This window comes from Polistes fuscatus, unplaced genomic scaffold (genome assembly GCF_010416935.1).
Source record: "Polistes fuscatus isolate 324 unplaced genomic scaffold, CU_Pfus_HIC Scaffold6, whole genome shotgun sequence".
NCBI lineage: Eukaryota > Metazoa > Arthropoda > Insecta > Hymenoptera > Vespidae > Polistes > Polistes fuscatus.
In genome coordinates this window covers 3936371-3948407 of record NW_025113140.1, presented here as the reverse complement: position 1 = coordinate 3948407, position 12037 = coordinate 3936371, and the positions used below count along the sequence as shown (strand labels likewise).

Below are 12037 nucleotides of genomic sequence, written 5' to 3'. Positions count from 1 at the left end.
AACGTACCATTTGACTTTATCGTCTTCATGATTCAAATACTTATAAAATTTTGACCAATTCCACTTGTATTTAAAATCTGTTATAGACGCTGATAAAATTTGATAACTAGCTAATACAATATCGTAATCCGTTACTTTGAATTCAATTTCCATGATATCGAAAGACTTTGATTTCTTATTTGGTGTAATTAATTGCAACTCGAATGGTGCAGGATGATGATTAAAATATTGTAAAACGTATCTAAACAATAAGATATACATAATAACTTATAGTAATGAAAAATAATGTTGTTAAAACTTAAGGGGTTATATGCAGTTAGGATTTTCAAAAAATCGATTTTTTTTTTTGCATTTTCGGAATGTACATATATTTAAGTATATTCTCTGAAAATTTCAAATCGATCCGACAAATATTCTTCACTTCATGTAAGCTGCAAACAAAAATTTTTAACTATGTGTAAACGTCTAACTCCGCCTGCATGATCGATGGGAGCATCGAAATCAGCGATCATGTTGCCGGTCCTAAGCCCGGGAAAAGGAGAAAGGTTGTTGGATCAGGCTAGCTCCCTACCCAACGTAAAAAAAGAAATTTGCTCATAGAAACGAGATTTTGCCTCGGAGCAGGACGGATTCAAAGATGACGACCCAAGCAAAAAAAAGGACAAAGAGTTGGAAAAAAGAACACATAATGCGTCTGGCTACCTGGAACATCAAGTCATTTAATAATAAAGACCAAGAAACCCTAAAAGAATTGAAAGATAATAAAATTGATATATGCGCCTTACAAGAAACCAAAAAGAAAGGCAAAGGACAAATACAATACGACGACTACTTAGTGATCTATAGTGGTGTAGAAAAACAATTCAAGGCAAAAGAAGGGGTAGCCATCGCAGTATCCAAGAAATATAAAAACAACATACAAGAGTGTGATTACATATCTTCACGAATATTAGTGGTAAAAATGAAAACAGAAGACCAAAAATTAAATATAGTGTCAATTTATGCACCAGAAGATAACAAACCAAAAGAAGAAAGAGAAGCCTTTTACGACCAGCTACAAAATATAGTCGGATTATTACCAAATATCCAACAAATAATAATCCTTGGAGATTTTAACGCTCGCATCGGAAATGAAATAATACCTGGAATAAAACAAAGGTTCAACGAAAATGTGTTAAATAATATTGGAGAACTTATGACACAATTGTGCACATTTAACGAGCTTAGGATTAACAACACATTCTATAACCACAAAGAGCAATACAAACTCACATACAGCAACACCAGAGGCTTCAGGTCAACAATTGATTATATTGTTACCAATAGATACGTCCAACCACTCCAAATACTAGATATCAGGACGTTAAATTCCGCGAATGTAGGAAGCGATCATAGCCTGCTACTAGCAAAAATAAGAATGAAGTTTAAACCCCAAAGCAACCTTGCCCGAGCAACCCAAGAACCGAAAATAAACATCGAGTCACTATGGAACTTACCAACTAAACAACTATATGAGAACAGGTTGAAGGATAAAATCGAAATAAACCAAATAAAAGAAGAGGATAATATAAACACAGCCTGGAAGAAACTAAAAACTAACATTTTAGAAGCTGCATATGAAGCCCTGGGAACACGAGCTGTAAAAAACCGGGCTAGAATGATCAAAACTCCTTGGTTCCGCCCAGAGATTAAGGAAATATGCAAAAAAAAGAAAATAGCATACCTTAACTATAGGACATTACGAACACCTGAATCATACGAAATGTATAGACGAATCCGGAATCAAACAGCGACATTAGTAAGGCAAACAAAACAACATCATTGGGAGATTTTTTCGAAGAGAATGGAGAGTGACTTCTATGGACTCCAAAAACAAATCTGGCGATTTATTAGAAATCAAAGAAAGGAGGTCAACGAAATGATCGAAACAAATCAGATCACAAGAGAAACCTGGATTAACTACTTAACAGAACTCTATAAATCAGAAGAACCTCAAGCGGAACTAAATACGCCAGAAATAGTAACTAAAAACGACATACAAATTGAGTCCAGTGATGTAGAAACAGCTATTCGAAAACTAAAGAATAGGAAGAGCTCAGGGCAAGATGGCATCCCAAACGAATTACTAAAATATGGTGGCCAACGTCTCACACAACAGTTAACATTCCTAATCCAAAAAATACTATGCCAACACAAAATACCTGATGAATGGCGAACCAGCAACTATAGTTATGTTTAAAAAAGGAGACAAAAAACTACCTACAAATTACAGGGGAATAAATCTTTTAAACACTTCATTGAAACTAACAACAAAGTTATAACGAATAAAATTAACAGCTTAACGAATCTAGAAGACGAACAACAGGGATTCAGATCAGGTAGATCGTGCACAGACGCGGTTTTCATCATAAGACAGATAACAGAAAAATCAATTGAATACAACAGACCAGCATATGTGTGTTTCATTGATCTGGAAAAGGCATTCGACCGTGTGCAATTAAAGGATGTTATACACCTCCTTATAACCGGCAAATTCCGAATAATCTTATCAAGACCATAGAGAACATCTATAGAAACAATAAGATCCAAGCAAAGATAAATGGTGCCTTGACTGAACCGATTGATGCAGGTCGTGGTATCCGACAAGGGGATTCCCTAAGTCCCCTGCTTTTTAACATCATTATGGACGAAATAATAAGAAATGTAAGACTACTAAAAGGATATAAAATGGGCAACGAAGAAATAACCATCCTATGCTACGCTGATGACGCTGTATTAGTGGCCGAAAATGAGGATGATCTACAACGTCTATTTACACCGATTTAACTGCATAGCCAAATCATTCAATATGAAGATATCGGCCCAGAAAACTAAATGCATGACAACGTCAAAGACACCGTTAAGGTGCAAACTGGAAATTGAAGGGAAGGTTATTCAGCAGGAAATGAGATTTAAGTACCTAGGAATAGAAATCTCAGGGTATGGTGATGTTGAAGCAGAGGTAAGAGAACAGACAATGAAGGCATCCAGAATAGCGGGTTGTTTGAATGACACAATATGGCGAAACAAAAGCATGGATATAGAAACCAAAGCAAGAATCTACAAGGCAATGGTAAGACCTATTATGACATATACCGCAGAAACTCGACCAGACACAGCGAAAACGAAACAGTTACTAGAGACAACCGAAATGAGAGTTCTTCGCAGAATAGTTGGAAAAACACTACTGGATCGAGAGAGAAGTGAAGATATAAGAAGAACATGCAAAGTGGAGAACGTTAACGAATGGATACTAAAAAAAAAAAAAAGAATGGAACGAACATATTAACAGAATGGACAACGGAAGAATCGTCAGAATTGCACGGGATAAGTCACCGGTTGGCCGCAGAAGCACGGGACGCCCACGAAAACGATGGTGCGACAATTTAACAGTGCAATAGGCAGAAAAACGTCGTTACGAAACAGGCAACTTGCCTAAACTAAAGAATGAAGAAGAAGAAGAAGTGTAAACGTCTCTTTGAAACTTTAAACGCGTTTTTCTCAATACGGTATTTTCAATGTCGGTGATCTCGATTTTGCAAAAACGGCTTAACCGATCGGTTTCAAATTTTTACACAATCTTCTTAGATATATTCCTCAGGTATTAAGTATAAGGAATAATTTTTAAAAAAATTATTACTATTTTTTTGTAACAATTTAGAGCGAAAATTTTAGTTAAAAACAACACAACTTTTTCAATAGACGCCATTTTGTCAAAATCAAAATTTTTAAAATTCCTCTCGTATACCTGCATTAATCTATCCTTTAAAAGAATCCACCATATTTTTTAATTTCGGATAATCCAACCGCCAAAATGGAGATCACCGCCAAACGGCTTTTTTTAGAAACGTTTTCCGAGGAATCATCTACCGGCGAGCAGTGGGGCAGATTAATATTTTTAGAGGCAGAACGAAGCCTATTGTATGCCAAAAGTTCACTTCTATTTGAATTACCCACAATTTTTTGGGTTGAGGTGGGGGAGGAGGGGGGGGGGGGGGGGGGGGGGGAGGGGGGAGGGGGGGAGGGGGGGGGGGGGAGTAAGAAGAAAATTTTTCTAAGAAAAAAGTAATGGAAATACGTACTTTTTCTGACCTCGCAAACTGCGTGATAAACCCCTTGGAATTAACTTATCTAAAAACTAAAATTAATAAAATTTATACTACATAAGTAAATCGGGATTTAATTTAACTAGCCTTAGAAGAACAACACAAGTCTTTTATGATAGAGTTAACGAGGATCAGAAAACGTGTTTTTCGAGAGAATAGCTGAAGTTATGAGAACCAGTAATAAAGTCGGAAAACAATCTCTCGTCTTTTTGTGCATTTGGATTGAAAATAGACAGCCGAATATCTGAAGAATATTCTCATATGGAGAGGAGGGAAGGAGGGAGGGGTGGAGAGGAGGGAGGTGGAGGAAGGGGGGGGGTGGGGGGGCGAGGGGAAAGAAGAAAGAGGGGGAGGGAACGGAGAAGCGAGGGGGAAGGGGAGAGGGGGGGGGTGTGAAGAGGGGGGGGAGGTTAAGAAATAATAGAAAAATTAAATAATATACGTCAGTAATTCTAACCAAAAAATAAATTTGAGCAAACGGTAACTTTCATCTGATTTTATTGAATTTAAATAATTGTGCGAGTAAATTGAGTTTCGAATGCAAGAAATTCAACAATTGTTTGTAGTCATTTGGAAATATTAAATTAATAAAAAATCTAACAAATTAACTTCACAAATAAAATGCACCCTTATGAGAGCCGGAATAGAGACAAGAATGGTTTCTGCACGTGGTGCGGTTGCCAAAGTAAAAAACAAGAACGTTGTTACCTGTGAGAGTGCAGCGGTAAAGAGCGTAGCCCAAAGAAGGAGCGGTAGGATGGGCGGGGAGGATGCGGGGAGGATTGCGGCGACGAGTCGTCGCATAGGATAAAGTAAATCTGCTTATCGACAGCGGCTGCTACAACTTAAGCACTGTTCAAGTTGAGATATCAAAAAATAACAAAAGTCCACGGGGGGAAATATGATATGAAGATTTTGTTATTAAAAACGTAGCAAAAAGGCGTATATAAATATATGAGAACTGAACTCGAATCCTCAAAGGGAAAAAGAAGTTTAGAACTAGTTCACGTTTCTGTCGCTGCTAGTGAGTACGTGTGAACTCGTTCGGTGGGAGAAGGAAGAGAGCGAATAGCAGCGGTTATTCATGTACGTGGGTTTTTTTTGGTATACAGTTCCGCCACCAGAGGCGTGACGGTAAGAGTGCCGAGGGCGCCAAGCTTTGGTGTGACGGCCACACAACAAGCGAGCAAGAGATTTTCTCATCTATCTACCAACGTCTCACCAAAAGGGAAGTAGGAAACCTTTTATTCGTCCTGTTCGTTTTTAAAGCCTCCAGCTGATAGGACATGTTCTAGTCTATATTCGAGTTGTGATAAGTTGTTATTATAATTATTATTGAGCTTTAGTTATTGCTCCTGTACAAATAAATACATTACATTTATTATTCGTATAAATTTAGAGTCGTAATTAATTATTGCTAAAGTTTCTAAGATTGTCCATTTATCAGACGGAAAACACTACTGTCCACGTGGTAATTATCATTGCCAACGCCACAATATCTTGGGTCTTTAGTACCTGCGTAAAGCTTTTTGACCAATCATCTTCCACGTCGATGTTCATTCGGAACCAATAAATCTCCAGAAACTTTTCAAAATTCTTAGTGGTCGAAATCAGAAGTTTCTACGAACTGTTCTTAAATTTCTAGGGAAAATTAAATGAGAAATACAAAGTCTATTTATTGTTGCAATATTTATAAATAAAAATCAAATCAGTAGGTATAAAAAGTAAAATTGCAGCAAACGAACGCAAGGTTTACAGAAAATAAAAATTCAATTGGTGTAAAAAATAAATAGTTTCTTAATAATAACAAAATATCTTAGATTTTCCTATCCATAAATGTTTAACGATGAAACAATTTTATTGAAAGTATATAATTTCTTGAGGGAGTAATAATTCAGTAAGCATACAAAAAAATTTCTTTAATATAACAAATATTAAATAATAAATTAGATATTCTCGAAAATAGGATTTCAGAGAAAGTAATTCTATTCTTGTTTTTATTCTTAGTTTCTATAAAAAAGTATTTCTTATTATTTAAACTTTTAAAATATATTCTTTTAGTGAAATATCTTTGGTTTTTCCCTGTCCTCATGGACAGCAGTCAGACAACTTTACAAAAGTAAAACATATAGAATTGTCACTGAAATTCAACCCTGTACAAGTAGAGCAGCGACCTCATCTAGGGCTTATAGGGTTAAGAAATCACAAATTTAGTAGAATTTTTGGAAGTGGGGATACTTCTATATAATCAGAACTTTCTGAATGCTGGGTCATTATCAATCAACATTTCTGGATATAATGGTTGTTGGAAATTTTTTACTTGATTATAGATTTGTTCTTGAGTAAGTTTGTTTCCAAAGGTTAACTTCAATGAATAATATAAAATAACTTAAGTCTAAAGGTGCAGTATTCGATAACAAAATGTTTTCAAATTAAAACATTTCTTCTGGATTTGTGTATGCGTGTAGTGTATGCAAAGTTTGGAAGAAACATAAGTTATATTAATTATTATATTATTATTACATTACAAAATCTTAATCTGTGATCAATATTAGATTCCTGTAAAATGAATAAAAAACGCAAACAACATCACAATAGTAGTTCCAATGGAGGATCTTCCACTAATTCTTCACAGGAATCTATTTCAGGTTAGTAAATAGTTTCCTATATTTTGTATATAACTTATAAATTTGATGTGTTTTATTTATGATATTGTTAATAAAATAATATTTAATTTTCTATTTTGTAGATAAAATTTGTTCACATTTGAAGAAGTCTTTTAATATAAATAATATTAGAAAAAACGTTAAAAAAAATGGCATTAAGAATAAATGTGTGGTTTGTGAAAAGGAACAGGTTACGCAGAAACAATCTGTTGAAAAAGATAAGACTTCGCAAGAACAATCTGTTGAGAAAGACAATAATTTACAAGAACAATCTATTGTAAAAGAGATTTCGCAAGATCAAACAAACGAGACATCTGAATCAGATCAGGAAATTTGGGTATGTCTGCTCTGCGGTGAGCAAAATTGTGGATCCACAAATAAGGATCATGCTCAACAGCATTACAAAAACAACATGCAACCTCATCATATCGCGATAAGTATTAAGGATTGGACTATCTGGTGCTATGAATGTTCAATGGAACTTATTCTCAATAATAAGTAAATATAAATAGATACTATCTCCTTTATTGAATTAATTTTGTTAATTTATCTTTCTTTATTTTTTTGAAGTTATACTTCTTTTGACGCATTGGGGAAAACGTAATGGGGAGTGATTTTGTTCCGAGCGTCTGGAAAAACGACACCATGAAGTTTGTCGGTATTTATGACGCGCGGCAAAGCGATTTCAAGTATACGGCATGAATAACTTCAATAATTATTTTTCTTTTTAAGTTATTTTTTTTCTTTGAAGTTTTTTTTGAGGTTATTGAGGTTTTATTCGTTTTGGTACGGCAAAGAAGTATAACTTCTTACGTGCGTACATAAGTACGCACACCAGTTTTTTTTTCATATTCTTTTCATATTATATCTAAACTTTTTTACTTTATTATTAGGAGAAAACTAGAGCTAGCTAGGTTAATTGCGAATGAATTTTCAATGGCAACTCAGTCATTAAAAATGACGAATGCAGTTAGGAGGAAACCAACAGTAGCGTTATCAAATAATATAAATAAGATAAACGGTGTATCAAGCATAACAAACTTAAAAGATGTAAAAGGCACGATAACCATAACAATAAATAACTTTCCTAAAGTTATGGTAAGTTTATATATATATAAATAAAGGGTGTTACCAATCAAATTATAAGAGAATTCAGTTTGATTTATTTATAATTTTGTAATAAAGCATTTCTAATCGAATTTTAAATAACAATATTTCTCTTATTTCCACTTTTAAAATATATTCTCGTAGTTTTGCTGGTAAACCCTGGGACATCTTGTATATCTGTATACATAATGTTTTATATAAATTGTATCAACTATATACCTATATTAATAACTTATAAATTTTGTTTTTTTACAAATAGGGCTTACATAATTTAGGAAATACCTGCTTTCTTAATTCTGTTATCCAATGCTTAGCACGAACACCATATTTGGTTAAGGTATTGGAAAATTTATGCACTCCAGGAGAAAAAGTTGTGATACCTGGAGGAACATTCAAACCTAGTCCTAATTCTGAAGAAATAGAATTAGTAAGTTTAACACTTTTACAAAGTGCACAATCAAGTTACTATAACTTTGACTAGCTAAATCATAATAAAACATTTTCATTCTCAACTCATATATTTTTTGCACTAATATTGAAGTCTTAATAAAACGCTGTAACTTGCCTGTGTCGAGTAAGATAAAAAAATATCACTGGGCATACATATGCACCCATAGTAGTCAAAGGGTTAATAGATGGAAAAAAATATATATAAATTTATGTATATTGATTTACTTATTTAAATGTAAATATTTATAGCCACCTATTAAATCCGAATTGGAAAGAGTGGGACAATTTACTTCAGTTCTGTACAAACTTTTGAAAGATATGCAAAATTGTAAAATCCAACAATCTTTCAGTCCAACAGAATTAATAAATGTATTGAAAAAGAAATCTATGCAATGCATGGACGGCGGACAACATGACGTACATGAATTTCTCAGACATTTGTTAGACGTAGTACGCAATGAAGATTTAAAAGTAAGAAACTTTTAAATATAAATACATATGAGTTAAATTATTAATAATAATAACATCTATCTTATCGTGTTAATATAGAACAATTTGATTTTTGTATATCAAATGATTTGTTTTATTTTACAGAGATATCAAGCGATAATTATAAAAGAATTAAACGTACGAAATAAATCACAGGAAACTGTAGATAATATCGTCAAAGCTAAGGTCAAGTTTTATGGTAGCCAAATAAATAAAAAATTACTTGGTCCTGAACCAGTATTCAGGGGAACTTTAGTTTCGACATTAAAATGTTTGAAATGCACATATTCATCCCAATGTACGGAACCATTTTTAGATCTTAGTTTACCGGTCATGGCTGATAAACCACAACCTCCTGCTTTTAAGTAAATGGATATTTATTTAACTCTTTAACAAAAAAATTAACATACATAGATCTCGTTTAACATTTTTTGTTGTCTCCATTATAGAAGGAAAAATAATTTATTCGAGGAAACCTACGATATGAAAGGAAACAGTTATCCAAGCACTGTTAGCAATTTATCGAAACATCAGCAGAAAAAAGAAAAGAAAGCTGCTAGAAAAAATCGTAAGAATAGAAATATTTCCGTCGACCATTATTACGAGGATATGTTAGCGAAACCAATTAAAATTATAGAAGAGAACGGTGTGTTAGAATCTGGTAAAATTTGATTTATGTTTTCTTAGGATTGTTCTTTATGAATTATTCTTGAATAATTTGATTCTAATGTTTTCTAATTTTTGTTTCATCAGATGAGAGCGATGCAGACATAGAAGATAATATTGAAGGAGAGGGTATATTTAGAGAAGTTGGAGAATCCGGATATAGTTCAGAAAAGGCTTCAACTTTTTCTAGTCCTGTCTCTCCTACCAATTATCAAATTAATAGTAATCAAAGAGCAACTACACCTGACAATCTGAATGTACTTGTAGAGAAGAGTCCGGATTATAAATCGATAGATAATTTGGAAACGTCTCTATATAGCAATACTGTTGACGACAGTGCCTTAAACGATTCAATTTTTCCACCAATGAATGACATATTGCCATTACTTGCATCGGATTCTGATAGACACAGTTCGGATAGTAATACAAATCACAATAATCAGGAGTTAACAGCGACTCCTGTTAGCAGTCCTGTTGAATCCAAAGATAGTCCTACGAGTTCTTTGTTAGACATTCAAAATGTGCCAAACACAGACAAATTAGAAAGGATAGATTCTAAATCTTACAATAGTGACGATTCTGTCACGAATAAACAAATTTCATCGAATTCTACCGTTCGAACTGTTTCACCTAAAAACAAAATGACTAATGGTAATTCGAAAAAAGAAGTTAATGTTGGTATTAACGACATAACTTCTGGTTTCTCGCAATTGGGTATTACTACTAATAACCACCATTCTCCTACCAAATATCCAAGAAAGGATGAATACTCTATACAATCTTGTTTGAACGAATTTACGATGTTAGAATTAATGTCCGGTAGCAACGAAGTAGGTTGCGAAAAATGCACCGAAGCGGAAAAAAAGGTAAAATACTTCTATTTATTTTATTAAAAAACGATCAATAATATTATTTATATTTTATCATGAATTTGTAATTAATTGTTCTTGTTGTTTTATCTTTTTCAGATTAAACCAAATTTTACTAAGATGGTTCGAACATCGCATACCAAACAGTACCACATATCCTGTGTTCCACCAGTTTTAATTTTACAATTAAAACGATTTCAAGCATATAGCGTTTCTTATAGAAAAGTAGGTAGACGTGTCGCATTTCCAATGATATTTGATTTATCCCCTGTTTGTAAAAATAGCAAGAAACCAAGAATATATGCTCTCTATGGCGTTGTTGAACATAACGGTTCAACGATTGATAATGGACATTACGTTGCATATGTGAAAACGAGAATGCCGTTAAAACAAAATGATTCAAGGTGGTCATTTTTACCTGCAAGAGATAGCAAAAATGTTGAAGAGTTGTTCAACGATATAAATTTTGAATCAGACGAAGCGACTGCCAAAATTGCTGAATCGATAGAACCGCCACCAGGCAAATGGTATTACGTTTCTGATGCACGGGTAACGGAAGTTGACGAAAACACTGTACACAGTTGTCAAGCTTACCTTTTATTTTACGAAAGAATTCTTTGAAATTTGTTTATTTATTTAATGATTAGAACTTCGTTTAGAAGCTAATATTTGTATGCACTCGGTATATAATATGTATATATATATATATATTTATACATATTATATACATTATATACATAGATAGGATAGATATTTTTAAGTTAGGAAAAAAATTCATAAGCCAATTAAACAAACAATTTTAGCTCACAAGTATTTTAATTTATATATTTCCAAATAAAATTAAAAACTACAAGATATTTTATTTTTTAAAAGCGTATTCTGTCTTGTGAGGTAAAATTAGGAAAATTGAGAAAATATTTAAATGATTCCAGTTCGCAAGACATAGTCTTATTTTCAATTGAAATATTAAAAGTTGAAATGTTGACTAAATTCAAAGTATCGTTTGTACAAAAGAAAAAAAATTACATTGTCTTGTGAGCTAGAATTATTGTAATAGGTTTTAAATGAGAAAAAATTAAAATGATTCCAGTTCACAAAACGTAGATTCATTTTCAACTGAATTATTAAGAGTTGTAATGTTGATTAAAATAAAAGTATTGTTTGAAAAAAGAATAATTAAGAATTCAAAATAGATCTATTTCTTATGAACTAGAATTATGGTAATATATTTTAAGTTAGGAAAATGGAGAAAATATTTAAATGATTCTAACTCGTCAGACGTAGATTTATTTCAACTAAAATATTTAAAAAAAAGTAGTTAAAGAATGCAAAGTGTTCTTTCTAAAATAAATAAATCAATGTCTTGCGAGTTAGAATGATTTAAATAATTTGTACAAAAGTTAACTATTCATATATACCTTATGAGAAAATTGAACAGTGTAAATGCATTTCTTTTTTTTGATAGACAATGAGATTATTAATAAATAAACAAACTGCCAGTTCCACGTACCAAATTTACTCTTTTCTTTCAAAGAGATTTTACTAAGGACATTTTAAATGAAAACTTCCTATCATATTTGATTGGACTTTTACATTGATTTATATTTTCTCTTTTTGGAAAGTATCAGAAGAATATTGTTAACTA

The 12037-nt window shown here is 32.6% G+C and overlaps 2 protein-coding genes across 3 annotated transcripts in view; one reads left to right on the top strand and one right to left on the bottom strand.

Annotated features, from left to right (window-relative positions):
- The window catches only part of LOC122523180 (midasin), a 104958-nt gene extending 100727 nt beyond the window's left edge, over nt 1–4231 (bottom strand). Inside the window, exons 1-2 of the mRNA XM_043644828.1 lie at nt 4203–4231; nt 8–241 (exon numbers count right to left, since the gene is read on the bottom strand). Coding sequence (XP_043500763.1) covers nt 8–153 — 146 coding nt within the window. The 5' untranslated portion in view covers nt 154–241; nt 4203–4231. The remainder of the gene's footprint in view (nt 1–7; nt 242–4202) is intronic.
- A 2019-nt stretch (nt 4232–6250) lies between these two features.
- LOC122523696 (ubiquitin carboxyl-terminal hydrolase 16) lies at nt 6251–11134 on the top strand. 2 transcript variants are annotated; one of them, XM_043645613.1, is made up of 10 exons: nt 6255–6546; nt 6701–6793; nt 6895–7309; nt 7705–7909; nt 8178–8345; nt 8618–8839; nt 8963–9222; nt 9307–9518; nt 9611–10389; nt 10492–11134. In XM_043645613.1, exons 2-10 carry the CDS (start codon nt 6712–6714, stop codon nt 11011–11013), a joined length of 2865 nt encoding a protein of 954 aa, XP_043501548.1. In that variant the 5' UTR covers nt 6255–6546; nt 6701–6711; the 3' UTR covers nt 11014–11134. The 2 variants fall into 2 exon arrangements, with proteins under 2 accessions (XP_043501549.1, XP_043501548.1); XM_043645614.1 differs by having other exon boundaries at nt 6251–6793; nt 9307–9503.
- Nucleotides 11135–12037: the final 903 nt, after the last annotated feature.